Below are 13,699 nucleotides of genomic sequence, written 5' to 3'. Positions count from 1 at the left end.
TGAGAGGAAAGTTTATATGAGCAAGGACTGAAACTCAGGGTCCCAACAAGATCCATATTAGATTATGTTGTGTCTCACTGCACAAAAAATTACAGGGCAATACCCTGTATTCCCTCATATTGAAAATTCCCTCACAGAACATACAAGTGTCCATTACATTCCTATGGCAGAGATCCTGGAAAATATGAGATGGGCCAGCACACTTCTTTTGGAGGAGAACCCAGAAATGTGTTGGACCCAGCCACCTGCAGAATCTGTTCAGGTCCCAGCAATACACTAATTTCTCTCCACAAAACAGCTGACAAACATTCCAGAGCAAGTTCAGGCACTGAGCCCTGCCACTGGCAGGAAGGTGAAATCAATGAGCACCCCAGGGGAAATCAAGTTTGATCTTGTCTCTTTCCCAAAACATGCAAAAACTTGGGTGCAAGCTGTTTGTGGATGTTGGATAAAACCAGTACATGGTCTGCTCACTCAGAGAAACTATTGGGCCCAGCAGACCACATATTCATGGTCATCCATCACCATATATTTCATGCATCAGAAGATAAGGTATCACTTCTGAAGATTCCTGAAAGTGAAAGGACTGTGCAGGAAAATGGTCATTTTCCAATGGAAGTATATGCAACTTAAAACTATGAGTGTTTTTTTTCTTTTGAGGTTTGGAGCCATTTGCTTTCCCCTTCTTTTCTTCAGAAAATTCCTCTGGTTACCCATATTCCAAGCTACTGAGAAGCAGGAAGATCCCAGAGTGCAGCCTGACTTGCAGGGCTGCCCCCATATCTCCGCCCAGTGCTGGGTGGGCGCTGCTGCTGTGGCTGCTCAGCAGAGGCAAGTTTGTCAGCAGAGCAGAGCTGTGGGCATCCTGTCCTGCTGCAGATCTGCTTCAGGAGCCCCTCCCATAATGACCCCCAAAATAATATAGCTTGGAGCACCTCTGCTTCACAAGCTTCTGAAAATGTATCTCCCAAAATACCAGAAACTTCATGAACTCCCATTTCAGCCTAGGAGCCGGTTTAGATCACTGGGTTGATTTAGGTTTTCTGAAAATCTTCCTTTAAAACTGCTAAAAAATGTCAGGGCAAACAGACAGAAAAGCTAGCTTCTTGCCTGGATATTTAGCTCTGTAACTATTGTAAAGTAAGACAGTATTTACTCCTTTGGTGGTAGATAAGTTTTCTAATGTGTGAGATACAAGGGTTAGTTTAAAAGTGATCCATTGTTACTACATTCTCTATAAGGAATATGCTGGATTTTACATTTGTACAACTGCTTTGGAATTTCAATTATTTTTAACCTCCTAATGAGACAAATAAGAACAACTAGTATTGATTTTGGAAATTTTTGCCATATTTAGTTCCAAATAGCAACTATGATTTTTTTTCAAATACCTTAGGTTTATTTTTGTCTTTTCCTATTTGCAGCAAAATTGTTTTCTCACACTTTCTTTCTGTCCATTCTTCCTCCATACACATCTCAGGCCTTCTGTGTTCCCTCCTCATTTCCTCTTCCAGGAAAGTAAGGACAATATAATCTAGTCAGTTATAGAAACCTGTCTTCATTTAAAAGAGAAGTTTTACCATACTAGGATGAAAAGGAGTATCAGTTCTTTATCTGCCATCCTCTATTTTCAATTCTGTTTCAGGAAGATCTTTTTCTCCTTCTTGATATGTGTGAGGACTCATTACTTTACCTTTAGATACTTAAGTTAAAGTAGCCTTTGCTTGCAAGAAGTTAATAATTCCAGTAAAGTCAGTAGAAGTGCTAGAGTGTGTTGGGTAATGAGACTGGAGTACTTAAATACAGAGCAGTTCAAAAAATAAAAATAAAAAAAAAGAATTAAAGCAAACTCACTTATGTCATTAGATGAGACAGATCTGTTTACCTTACTTCAGGGTTGTCTATCCAGCTTCTTAATAGCACAAACATGCCATTCCCATGAGCCAACATTCTCTAAAGGACAGTCAAGGATAAGGACAGCCCAATTCCACTTTCTGATTCGTGGGAGGCCTCTGTGGTGGCATCACACCAGTGCTTCTTTGCCCACAGAATGGTGCGGTTGTTCCCACAATCACAGCAGGGTTGAGGAAGGAGGTCATTTGGTCCAACCCACTGCTCAAGCAGAGCCACCTAAAGCCAGCTGCTTAGGATCTTCTCCAGGTAGCATTCAATACCTCTGAGGGCAGAGACCACCACCCCTCTGGGCAGTGTCTGTCCATGTTTGGTCACCCACATGGTGGGAAAGTCTGTGCTCATTGCCTCTGTGCCACTGGGCACAACCAAGAAGATCCCGGCTCCAGCCTCTTTGCACACTCCCTTCAGGTGTTTGTTCCTCTGAGCCTTCTCTTCCCTGCACAGTTCTTTCAGCCTTTCCTCATAGGAGAGATGTTCCTGTCCCACAGTCATCTTTGTGGCACTCCACTGCACTCTCTCCAGTATGCCCATGTCTCTCTTACACTTAGGAACCCACAGCGTGGCACAAGACCCCAGGTGTGTCCTTAACAGTGCTGAGCAGAGGCAAAAGATCTCTGTCTGCTGGCAAAACACCTCCTAATGTGGCTGATTGTTCACCATACTTAGCAGGGTGGAAAGGTAATGTGGGGAGCCGAGAAGAAGCTCCCTTGAGAGGACAGAAGATGTGGGCAAGAAGCAGAAGAAGAACCAGCGACAATGTTGGCTCTTCCTCAGAGAGGTTGCCATGGTAGCTGAGGTTCACTGTATTTTCAGCCACTTCCCAAAAAAGGGTGTCCTCAGACCCAGTTATTCTTTGCAAACTGGATCACAAGTGGCTGGAATGGCCCAAAACATGGCTAAAGCAGCAGGGATTTCAGTGAGCTCCCTGTGAGCTCCATCCTGAGTCAAACTAGGTTGTTACTCTTCCTAACTTAATGAATGCTGAAATCACGATGCTTGTCACAAGGCATGGTTTGGATATCAGTCTGCAATAAAGTCAACAGCAAAATTAATCAATAACACTGGATATGTATAGTATCATGTGAAAAATACACCTGCACTTCCTCTCATGGTTAGCTTATTTTTGCTACATAAGGCGCTGAATCTAAACTACCTGTAAGTAATCAGTAAAGAACAGGAGTATCTGCTGACTCACAGCCACCTGTTCTTTGGGGTAAGTTTTGGTCTGGTTTTCCAACAGAGGAGTGTAAAATACATGCCCCATGTGATACCTTATTTGAAATTTCAGCCACCTCAATTATTCTTTGATAAAATCTCTATGTAATTTATAAGTTGTCTGCAATGAGCCATAGGCTGGGCTGCTGGCTGTCCTCCCCTAAGAAGGCAAGTATTAGCCCTGAAAAGCATGATTTTTTCCAAAAGATGAAGCTTGCTGAAATCTGTACCAAAATTTCTTAGGACATAATGAGGAAAAATTGAAAAATTGAAAGCAGTGAAGCAGTGACCAAGTTTTTAGGTATTTATTTAAAAAAAAAAAAAAAAAAAAAAGGGAGCAAATTTCTTGCAGCTGTTTTCATCTGGGACCTGAAATGGAGGGTTCATGAAAAGGTGAGGAAAATTTAAAACACAGAACACAGAAAATAATTTGTGGACAGAGTTTTCCCCATTGCTTGTGTCAGACTCTTGGAATAGGTGGGTCTTGGTAGTAGTTTTCTGAGGCAGATTGAGGAAACTTCTCCATTTCTTATATGTTGAAGAAGATTTTTTAGATTAAGGAATAGATTAAATTTGGGAGGACTAGAGAAGCAAACTTGTTAGGAGAGGCAGTGTGGTTTCACTGCAGAAACTGACATAAAATGGATGTTATCAAACAGCAGAACCCTTTGCAGAGACTCGCACTGGATGCATAGAAATGGGTTACTCAGTGTGACAACAAGTTCCAGTTTAATATCTCTTCTGAAGAAACACTTTTGAGACCACTGCAATAAACAGGGGTACAACCTACATGAAAATGTTCTTCTGAGAAAGAAGTTTTTACTGTATGAGTTGTTCTTAGGAAAAGAAAGCCCAAACTTTTTTCTAATTATTTTTTCCAAAATCAGAGAATCATAGAATCACTTAGATTGGGAAAGACCTTTAAGATCATCAAGTCCAAGCACTAATCCAGCACTGCCAAGTCCTGGATCACGTTCCAATGTGCCATATCTGCACATCTTTTTAAATACCTACAAGGATAATGATGTGGCCACTTCCCTGGGCAGCCTGTTCCAACACAGGACCAACCTTCTTGAAGAATTTTTTCCTGATATCCAATCCGAACTTCCCTTGATGTAATTTGAGTCCATTTCTTCTCATCCTCTGATTTGTTACCTAGGAGAAGCGGCAGATCCCCAGCCCACCACACTTTCTTTAAGGTAGTTGTAGAGAGCGATAAGGTCCCCATGAGCCTTCTTTCCTCCAGGCTGAACTCCCTCAGCCGCTCCTCGTCAGACCTGCGTTACACACTGCTCCCTAACTTTTTGAAGTATTTTATGTTTTATATGAAGTATTCAATTTAAAAAAAATAAAATAAAAAAATTTTAAAAAAAATCAGTCATCAGCTATTTAACTAACGCATGAAATAATTTACAAGGAACTCCTATGTCACGTTTGGTTCCCTAAGAACAGAACAAAGCAGGGCATCTCGACTCTGCAGTCACGCAGGAGGCAGAAAAGGGCGTTAGGGGCGGGCGCCGCTCCTGTATCCCGGCGGCATTCCCTCAGGATGGCGGGGCCGGGCGGGGCCGCAGCGCCCCCTGCTGCCCGCACACCGTCTGTCCCCGGCGGCGTGTCCCCGGTGGCGTGTCCCCGGTGGCGTGTCCCCGGTCCCGCACGGACACCGTCCCGGGACAAACAGCGCCGAGTGCCAGCTCCTGCACGGGTGGCAGAAATCGCAGAGGAGCTGGGGGCGGCGGGGGAAGGGCGGGGGAGGAGGTGGTGGCCGATGCGGGTGGAAAAATAATCCGCGCGAAGGGCTGCAGGCCATGGCAAACAAGATTGGCAGGTGGCGGTGACATTCCAGAATGTTGTATATATCGGTGTTGGACCTCATTTTTAGTTTTTGGCTCGGTACGCAGAGCCGAAATGAGCTCATTCTGATACCACACGATCTCCCCTGCTCCACTCTTCTCGCTGCTGTCTTTCTCAGTGACTCGAGTCTAGAGATCCTTGTCCCCTGCCTGTAAATCCTCCACAGAGAGCTATCACTCTATAGGCTCTTCTTTCCGTTTCAAATCTCAGTCATGCTTGAACACGACTCTGAATAATTAAATCAATTCACGTGACACTTATTGTAATTAAGTGGTAAAACCAGATAAATGACTGCTCCTGACCCAGACATACCCCAGCCAGTGTTACAACAGCTGGTCACAATTGGCATGAGCTGCAGCAGAGGCATCTTGTCACCCACCTTGCTTGTTAAACCTTGTTCTGACACGGTTGTTATTCCAAAACATGGAGCAACACCTCCAGCACCATCATCATATGAGAACAAACTCACAAGGTGCATGTTTTTCTGAGATGGGAGTTATTTAAACTGAAAGGATGAAGGTGCTGAGGAGTGGAGCTGGTGAGGAAGGACAAAAGTTAGGTTTAATATGAGAGAAATGAGATATGGTTAAAAGGTAGGAATTAATTTAAGATCAGGGCTTTTTACCTGTCCTGCCTCCCTCTGATTTTTAGCACATTTGTATTGAGTACAATTCTCACTTCAAGATCCACCACTCTGGGGGTGATTTGAGAAAAAGGCTACCACATGCAAAAGTAGGGGTTTTAAAGAATTAATGAGTGATTATTAAGCTCATTCATGCCACTACTTCGAGGATTCATTTTTCAGGCAAGTCATGACTGACATAACAACAGTTTTCCTGGAAGAAAGGGTCCATCTACCTCCCCTGATCATGAAGAAAATTCTGGAAAGTTGATCTAGAGTCATACCCAGAGGACAGAGTCAGAAGCCAAATAAGACCCAAATCATAGTTTGCTTTATGTAAATCTTCTGAGCTGTACAGTGGAAGATTGTTCTGTGTCTAGGAAAGATCTGACTGCTGCGTAAAATATTAAGCACCCTGAGCTGAACACAAATACAAGATCCCTCCCTTGGTATGAAGAGAAAGCTTTTCATCTTTCACAGTTCTCCAGTTCCCAAGCTATTGTCTTTCTGGTTAACTCAGACTTTCAGCACATTTTGGAGTGGTTTTCCCCGTCTTCCGAAGGCTACTTTTGTCACTACCCATTTGAAAATATAATTTCTGAAGCAAGTTGCATTCCTCTGATAGCTGAACTAGCTTAAACAGAGCTTCTTGGTTTGGTATCTCTCCAGTAGGTTCAGGCCTTTCTTGTCAGCCCCATAACATGTAATCTCCCTTTTTGCCTTTTATAGGCATTTCCCCAAGTATGTGCCAACATATCTTGATGAAGCCTTGGCTCGCTCTGTGGCAACTAGATGTGTGTCTGACTGCAGTGAGAACAAGATTTCTCCTACCGCCTTTATTTTTGTATAACCTCTAAAAAGATAATGAAGATGGAAAATAGGCATAAACAAACATTGTTCAGAGGCAGCAATTTATTTTCATTTCAGCTTCACTCTAGTTCAGCAATAGACAATATGATTACACGTGCTACATATTCAATACTCTTTACCCAGTGCTTTCAGTCCCTGCAGTTCTTAATTTGGGTTTTCAGGAGGATGACAGATGTGAAGACCATAACAAAAGCCCTTTAAGAGGCCAGGTACGAGCTGAAAGATCAAGACAATGAATCAGAGCATTACCATTTTCCCAATGTTTCTTTTCTTGATTTTACTTTTTCTGAAAGCTTCATTCATGCTCTGAATTTCTATTTTGTCCTACACAAGTCTTCAAGACCTACACGAATTTAGGCCACTCAATATCATGTAAATACTTCTTGCTATCACAATACTCTTTTGTTTCTCACTATAAAGCATCTGGAATCATGTCAGGTTCAAAACATCCTTCCTAACCCTAAAAATCTTCACAGGAATAAAGATACACCACAGTAGTGGCAAGCTGGTGAGGGTGTCAGGGCGCTCACTGCTTCCAGCATAGTCCCACACACCGTCCTTTACAGATGCAGTTCCAGCTCATCACACACTTTGTTTGCATGTCTCACTCACAGTCTGGTTGCTACAGCTGTCTAACTGTTAGTTGCAAATCTGCTCCCTGTTGGTGTTTAAATACACCCTTCCCTTTTCTGCTGTGGCCTTAGGGTTGCCTCGAATGAGGCAACATGAGCAAAGTGGAGCAATGCCATGTTGGGATACACTGGCTTATCTTGTACAATCAGAAGTTAAATTATTCACAAATCAGAAACCTAAAGCAAGGGAAGGCTCAGCAAGACTACTGAATTGAGCTTTTGAGGTCATATTTTCAGGTGGTTTCTACTGGCGTGTTTTAGAAATCAGGGGACATAGGTGGGTTTCCATCAACTAAATTCCTGCCTGTGAGCCAGGTGAATGGTCTCTGCTTTGAAAAGGGTGAAAGCAGAATCATCCAACAAAACCAACAGAAGTGGAGAAAGCTGAGCAGAGAAGGAGTTCGTGAAAGGCTAGGGAGGGAGCTAGAAACCTGAGTTGCACTGATGGAAGGAACTCAGCATGCTTGGTGTAGATACCTAGTGCATACCTCTCAGCTGCCTTCTGGCACTCCCTGTCTCAAGAAGCGCTATTAGTATTTTTTTTATAGTCAATGGATGGAAAAACATGTATCCACAAAGAAATCATGTTCATCTTTCTTGGGGATAAGATGCAGGGTTTTACTCAGACATCTGCAAATGCAGACCATTGCCTATGCACGCTGCGGAAAGGTGGCAACCAAAATGAAGTGTATGTTGGGTGGCTGAATGAGAAAGACTCATCCTTAATACACTTTGGCAAGGAGAAAAGGTTGTAGAAGTGTTGCCAGCTTAGAGCTCAGACAGTTTCAGAAGATACAAATGGCAAGGAGGAGATGGCAACAATCCTTAGTCATTTCTTCCTGCTTCAGTTTTGCTCCTTTGTTGCCTGCAGAAAGAGACTCATCACATTCATCCTTAAAGTACATTGTGATATATTTAGCTTTTTTCCTTCTTTCAACTCTGCACCTAGCTTTATGCGCAACAGTCCCAGGAGCTGTGGGTAAAAAAAAAAAAAAAAAAAAAAACCTAAGCAAAAAAGCCATGGCCTGAGGGCAAAAATATTGCAGGTTGCCAGGAAAAAAATGTTATTTTATGATTCACTGCTTATTTGTACTGTTGACAGCTGGCTTTAGGGAATTAATGGAAATCAGACATGTTTCACCCTGCCAGTTGTACAGTCTTACTTCTGTTTGATGTAGTGGTGATACCTGTAGCTCCTTTAAGGCTAAAAGGTAACCTTTCAAGCTGCAGTCCCTGCAGAAAGGCTTGTAGGAATTATTCTGGAGAGATGATGCCTTTGAGGAATCAGCAGCTTTTCCACTCTGCTCTTTACACATAAGGATAAAAGATTTCTGCTACTTGGGGCATCCTCTGGGCAACCTCATCCAGTGCCTCAACACTCTTCCAGTGAGGAATTTCTTCCTAATGTTTATTCTAAACCTGTCCTCTTTCAGTTTAAACACTCCCCCTTGTGCTATCACTACATGTCCTTGTAAACATTCCCCTACAGCTCTCTTCTAACCCCCTTCAGGTGCGTGCAAGGTGCTAAAAGCCCTCCCCTGAGCCTTCTCTTCTCAGGCTAAACAGCCCCAAACCTCTCAGGCTGTCTCCATAGGAGAGGTCATCCTGACCTCTGATAACCTTTGTGGCCCTCCTCTGGGCATACACCAATGACTCCATGTCCTTCTGTTCACCCCAGAGCTGAACACAGCACTCCAGGTGGGGTCTCACAAGAGCAGAGCAGAGGAGCAGAATCCCCTTCCTTGACCTGGTGCCCACACTGCTTTTGGTGCACCCCAGGATGAAGTTGAGTCTCTGTGCTGCAAGTGTACACTGCCAGCTCATTCAACACTCTGAGTCCACGACCCATCCACCAACACTCCTGAGTCCTCCTGCCCAGGGCTGCCCTCAAAAAATGTTCCACTCAGCCTCTTTGTGCTTGGGATTGCCCTGACCCAGAAGCAACACCTTGCACTTGGTCTTATGAGATTCCCACAGGCTCATGCCTCAAGCCAACCCAGGTCCCTCTGGATGGCATCCCTTCTCTCCAGTGTGTTAACTGTGGCACACAGCTTGTTGTCTTCAGCAAACTTGCTGAGTGTGCACTTGATCCCACTGTCCATGTTCTTGATAAAGATGTTGAACCATGTTGGTCCCAATTCTGACTCCTCGGGAATAACAATCATCACTGTTCTCTGCTTGGACATCAAGCCATTGACCATCCAGCCAATTCCTTATCCACTAATTGGTGCCTCTGTGAAATCCATGTCTCTCCAGTTTAGACACAAAGTTTCTTGCAGGACAGTGTCCAATTCTTTGCACAAGTCCAGGTAAATTATGTCAGTCTCTCCTCTCTCACACACCAGAGCTGTAACTCCATCATAGAAGGCCACCAGATTTGCCAGATGCCATTTGCCCTTAGTGAAGTCATGTTGGCTCTCACCAGTCACCTCCTTATTTTCCATGTGCCTTCTCAGAGTTTCCAGGGTGATCTGCTCCATAATCTTGACAGGCACCAAGACTGCCTGTCCTGTAGTTCCCCAGGTCTTGTTTGTTTTCTCCCTTTGAAAAGGGGAGTTATGTTTTCCCTTTTCCTATCAGTGGGAATTTCACAGAACTGGCACATCTTCACAAATATGATGGATAGGGATTACTCACTTCCTCTGCCAGTGCCCTCAAGATTCCCAGATGCATCTCATCAAGTCCCATGGACTTGTTCACCTTCAGGTTCCTAAGATGTTTTCAAACTTGATCTCCTACAACAGGTGGTTCTCCATTTTCCGAGTCCTTACTTTTGCCTTCTAGGGGAAGGAAGGTGCATGATTACCCTCCATCTCTCACTGGGAAACACTGACCTGTGCTGGTTTTGGTGCTTTCCAACATAAGCATGCAAAAAGGAAGTGTAGAAGAGCATCTGTGTTTGGTAATGTCGTTTCTAAAGGAGCCTCTATAACACATAGTGGCTTTTGTCTTTTGACTTTCTCTGCAGTATTCCGGGACATACTTGTAAAGTGTGATGTGCCTGTGTTTTTGAAAGGTTCTCCGAATAAAGCTTCCACTCAGCTTCAATACACAAATGCAGAGTTAGCAAATTGATACAGTATGTCTGCATATTCAGTTTGAAATTTTTTTAAACATGTGATCTTTCTACAATTTTGTTGTATTTTAACAAAAATTACTGTCACATAGCAGAGATCTAGACTTTATTGCATATTATTTCTATTTCTGTTTTGCAGTTTTTGTTATGACAGCAGTTGCTTTCACTTCTACAATGACTCAAAATATATCTGAGATCACGTGTGGGTTTATCAGCCAGAAGGATGAAGGTTCAGGAGCACCAGAAACATCAGTGTATCCTAAGGTGATGTAATAGAGAACAAGTTGCTTATAAAATGTTCCTGTCCATTCCAGGAATTTAAATATGTGCCCTTAAGAGAAGACTTCCAAGGCCATGGTATGTGTGTGTCATAGCTGCTGGGACTGACAGGGAAGCTGTGCTGCTCTCTATTCCCACCACCAAAGCCCATAAATCCCTGCCAGGTCCAAACCTTGACTTAGACACCAAAGCTGCACAATGAACCAAATACAATTTTATTTTCTTCTCTTTTGACTCAAAATGGTAGAAAGCCAGATGGAGGTGACGTGTAACTAAATTATAAATCAGCTGAGACCTGTGGTTAAAATATTTCCTGAGTATTCTTGTTTCAAGGAAGTCTTATGAAATCTTTTTCATTCCTGAACAAATAAATCAATAATTCAAATAACAAATAAAGGTATAGCAGCCAAAGCTGTGCTGTCCTTGTACCTTACAAGGCAGAATATAGCTGTTATTTCTAGGTGCTTCTCAGGTCAAGAGAAAGGAAAAAGAAGAGAGGCATTAGAAGAACCAACCAAACAAGCAAAATGGGGGTGCAATGGACTCTGTCCTTTCATAAACTTTCATTGGATAAAATTCACCCAACAAAGCAATGGAGACATTTAGGACTCCTCTTCAGATGGAGCTACTTACTTGCCACCTTTTGCTGCAGCTAATCTTAAAGACTCGTAAATCGGTTGGTGGCTTTCAGAATGACTGTGGAAGATTCTGTTTCTGTTTGCAATTCTCCTTTGGCTGTACACAGGAGTGAGGAAATGAAAAATATGACAGTGTCCAGCCCAAGTGTTTCTTACCCTGTAAAGCCCCCAAGGAGTTGAGGAGCAGTCTAGCCAGATGACGCAGTGACAAGCAGTGAGATGCTAAAATAAACCAAACATTCTGACCCTGCCTTTGCATCCAGGTTGCAAACAGAAAGGTTTTATTGTAGTTCTGTGTCTCCCGAAGGTTCTGAATAAAAGGAAACAAAATCAAGTGTAAAGAATAACCTGTATTACTAACTGAAATTATCATGGCTCTGGCTAAGATTGTTCTGTGGTGTCTGTCTAGAGAACAGAATTGACTGATTCAACAGGAACCCTGTAGAGTTTCCTCATATAGTAAAATTCAACATATTTGTTAATAGATTGGATGGTAGAAATTAAAAAAGAGCATCCTTTAAGAATATTTGAATGCAAGAAAAGCGAATAAAACTAACTGCTAATAAAGGCCTAACAGTCTCTCCTTCTGCATTGCAGGTTTCTAGTATTTTTGAAGATCTTGGGTGTTACTTGAATACTCAAGGAACAGAGAACGTCTACCAAACAATTAAAAATGTGGAAGTCAATGTATTTGAAGATATTGAATTAAGAATAACAATGAACATTTCAAATATAATTTCATGCTTTTGGTTCTTTAAAAAGAGCAAAGCCTGTAAACTTTCTTTGGACTCAGAGAATAGGTAAGTCAAGGGTTGTATTGGATCAAAGATCCTTTAAGGGATCTTTTCTTTTAGAATGCAAAATGCATGTTTTCTGTGACTGTGGCTGTGTTTGATTTCATGTTATGCATTATCTTTTCAAATCTCTTAATCCTTAACTGTTGTGACCCAGCAGCACATTACTGATTGTCATTTAGATCAATGTATATATATGAATCTTAAAACGAAGAACATTTTAAAATAAGCTTGTTCTTTTAATTTGTATAGCATCATGCATGGGGGTCTCCAGGCACTCTCTGACATTGACGGATTTGAGCTTTGCAACGTTCATGAGGAAAAATTGTGATTTTTATAGTCAAAGAAACAGAGTCATGAAGAATTATGTGACTTTTAGGATCCCAGTGCAGATCAAGAACAGCAATAGCATTCTAACTCTCACAGCCAAACCTGGACTGGAACCTGAGACTGCATGATTGCCTCCTCATGCAAAACTTCTAGAATGAGACTGTGGGTAAAGCATTTGGCTGTGGAGCTCCTGACCTGCCTCAAGCTCAGGGAGGCCATCCTCCCAACACTCAGATCAGGCATGTGGTTCTGTGGCTGTAAGTTCCTGTGTGCTGCTTGTGTAGGAAGGCACATGAAGGAAGCATTTCAGGTTGAAGGGCACTATGTAAATAATGAAAACGAGTGTCTTTGAATGTTTTTTGTAAGCACTAAAGAGCTAACGTTTAATTGTGCGTGCTGCATACTATCTTCCTCATATCATCGTGACAAACACGGCTTTACTTTCTGTTTTATAGGTACATTACATCTTTGGCTTTTTCCCAAATAAGAGAAGGACAAGCTGGAAAATACACCCTCTTGGTCACGAGTCAAACTGGCAGTTACACAGTGGTTGTGCCTGTTCTCATCCGAAGTAAGTGCATCTACATGAAAGGGGTCATTCCATCAATAGGTTCAAGGGCAGAGGCTCAAGTTCAGTCAAAGCAATGAAGTGCTTTCATGTGCTGCACTTCAAGCACCTTCCTAGATTAGCATAGCACTTGGAGCTGTCTTCAGAGGCTGAAGTCAGAACCACAAACTATGTGAGAGTCAGCTTTCTCTAGTCAACAAACTGCAAATGAACAAATAAATATGTAAATGTGCAGATGCTTTCTTCTCCCCTGTGAAAAATTCCCCTCTGTCTCAAAAGGGACAAATTGATGGTGGCTTTTTTTGTGCTTTCAGGGTTCATGGGCTAGATTTGCTTGCTTTCGTTTATTGTTGGTGTTGCTAGCTGAGCTGTAATCTGGACCAGATCACGATGTCCCTTTTATACTCTAGTCAAAATTCGACCCACTGCCACTTTTCCACTTGTGCCTGCTGCTGGGTCTCTCCCTTCTGTCACTACTTTTCCTTTTACAGTTCTGGGGGTGGGAGGAGGTACACTGAGGAAAGGGGAAAGAGAAGGTCCTTCTTCTCAGTGCTAGCTTTGACTTGTTCATTGTCTTTTAAAGCAAAACGCATCAGTTCTGCAGCTGCTCAACACACACAAGAAGCTGAAGTTTTGGCTGCTGTTAAATGCTCATGACAGCACCTGTGAGGTAAATTTTTTGAAAGGCTCCCACTGGGAGTGGATTTGATTTTCTCAAGGCTCACTCAAGAGACATCTCTGATGCAAAGGCAACAGCTGCAATGAAGAGCCAGCTTCTGTTTCTAACTAGAGGTGTCCAAAACCATCTCCAAAAAACCCATAAAGACACATGGTGACATGATTTTTTAACAGAATAGAAAGATTATATTATTTTGTTTTGAAAGGGACACATTTAAAGATAATATTT

The 13,699-nt window shown here is 42.5% G+C and overlaps 1 protein-coding gene across 1 annotated transcript in view; it reads left to right on the top strand.

The window, feature by feature from the left end:
• The window catches only part of FLT3 (fms related receptor tyrosine kinase 3), a 43,021-nt gene that overhangs the window by 2,174 nt on the left and 27,148 nt on the right, over positions 1-13,699 (top strand). Inside the window, exons 2-4 of the mRNA XM_066313117.1 lie at positions 10,323-10,447; positions 11,698-11,900; positions 12,680-12,795. Of these exons, the coding sequence (XP_066169214.1) occupies positions 10,323-10,447; positions 11,698-11,900; positions 12,680-12,795 (444 nt within the window). The remainder of the gene's footprint in view (positions 1-10,322; positions 10,448-11,697; positions 11,901-12,679; positions 12,796-13,699) is intronic.

This window comes from Sylvia atricapilla, chromosome 2 (genome assembly GCF_009819655.1).
Source record: "Sylvia atricapilla isolate bSylAtr1 chromosome 2, bSylAtr1.pri, whole genome shotgun sequence".
NCBI lineage: Eukaryota > Metazoa > Chordata > Aves > Passeriformes > Sylviidae > Sylvia > Sylvia atricapilla.
This window is presented reverse-complemented; position numbering and strand designations above follow the sequence as displayed.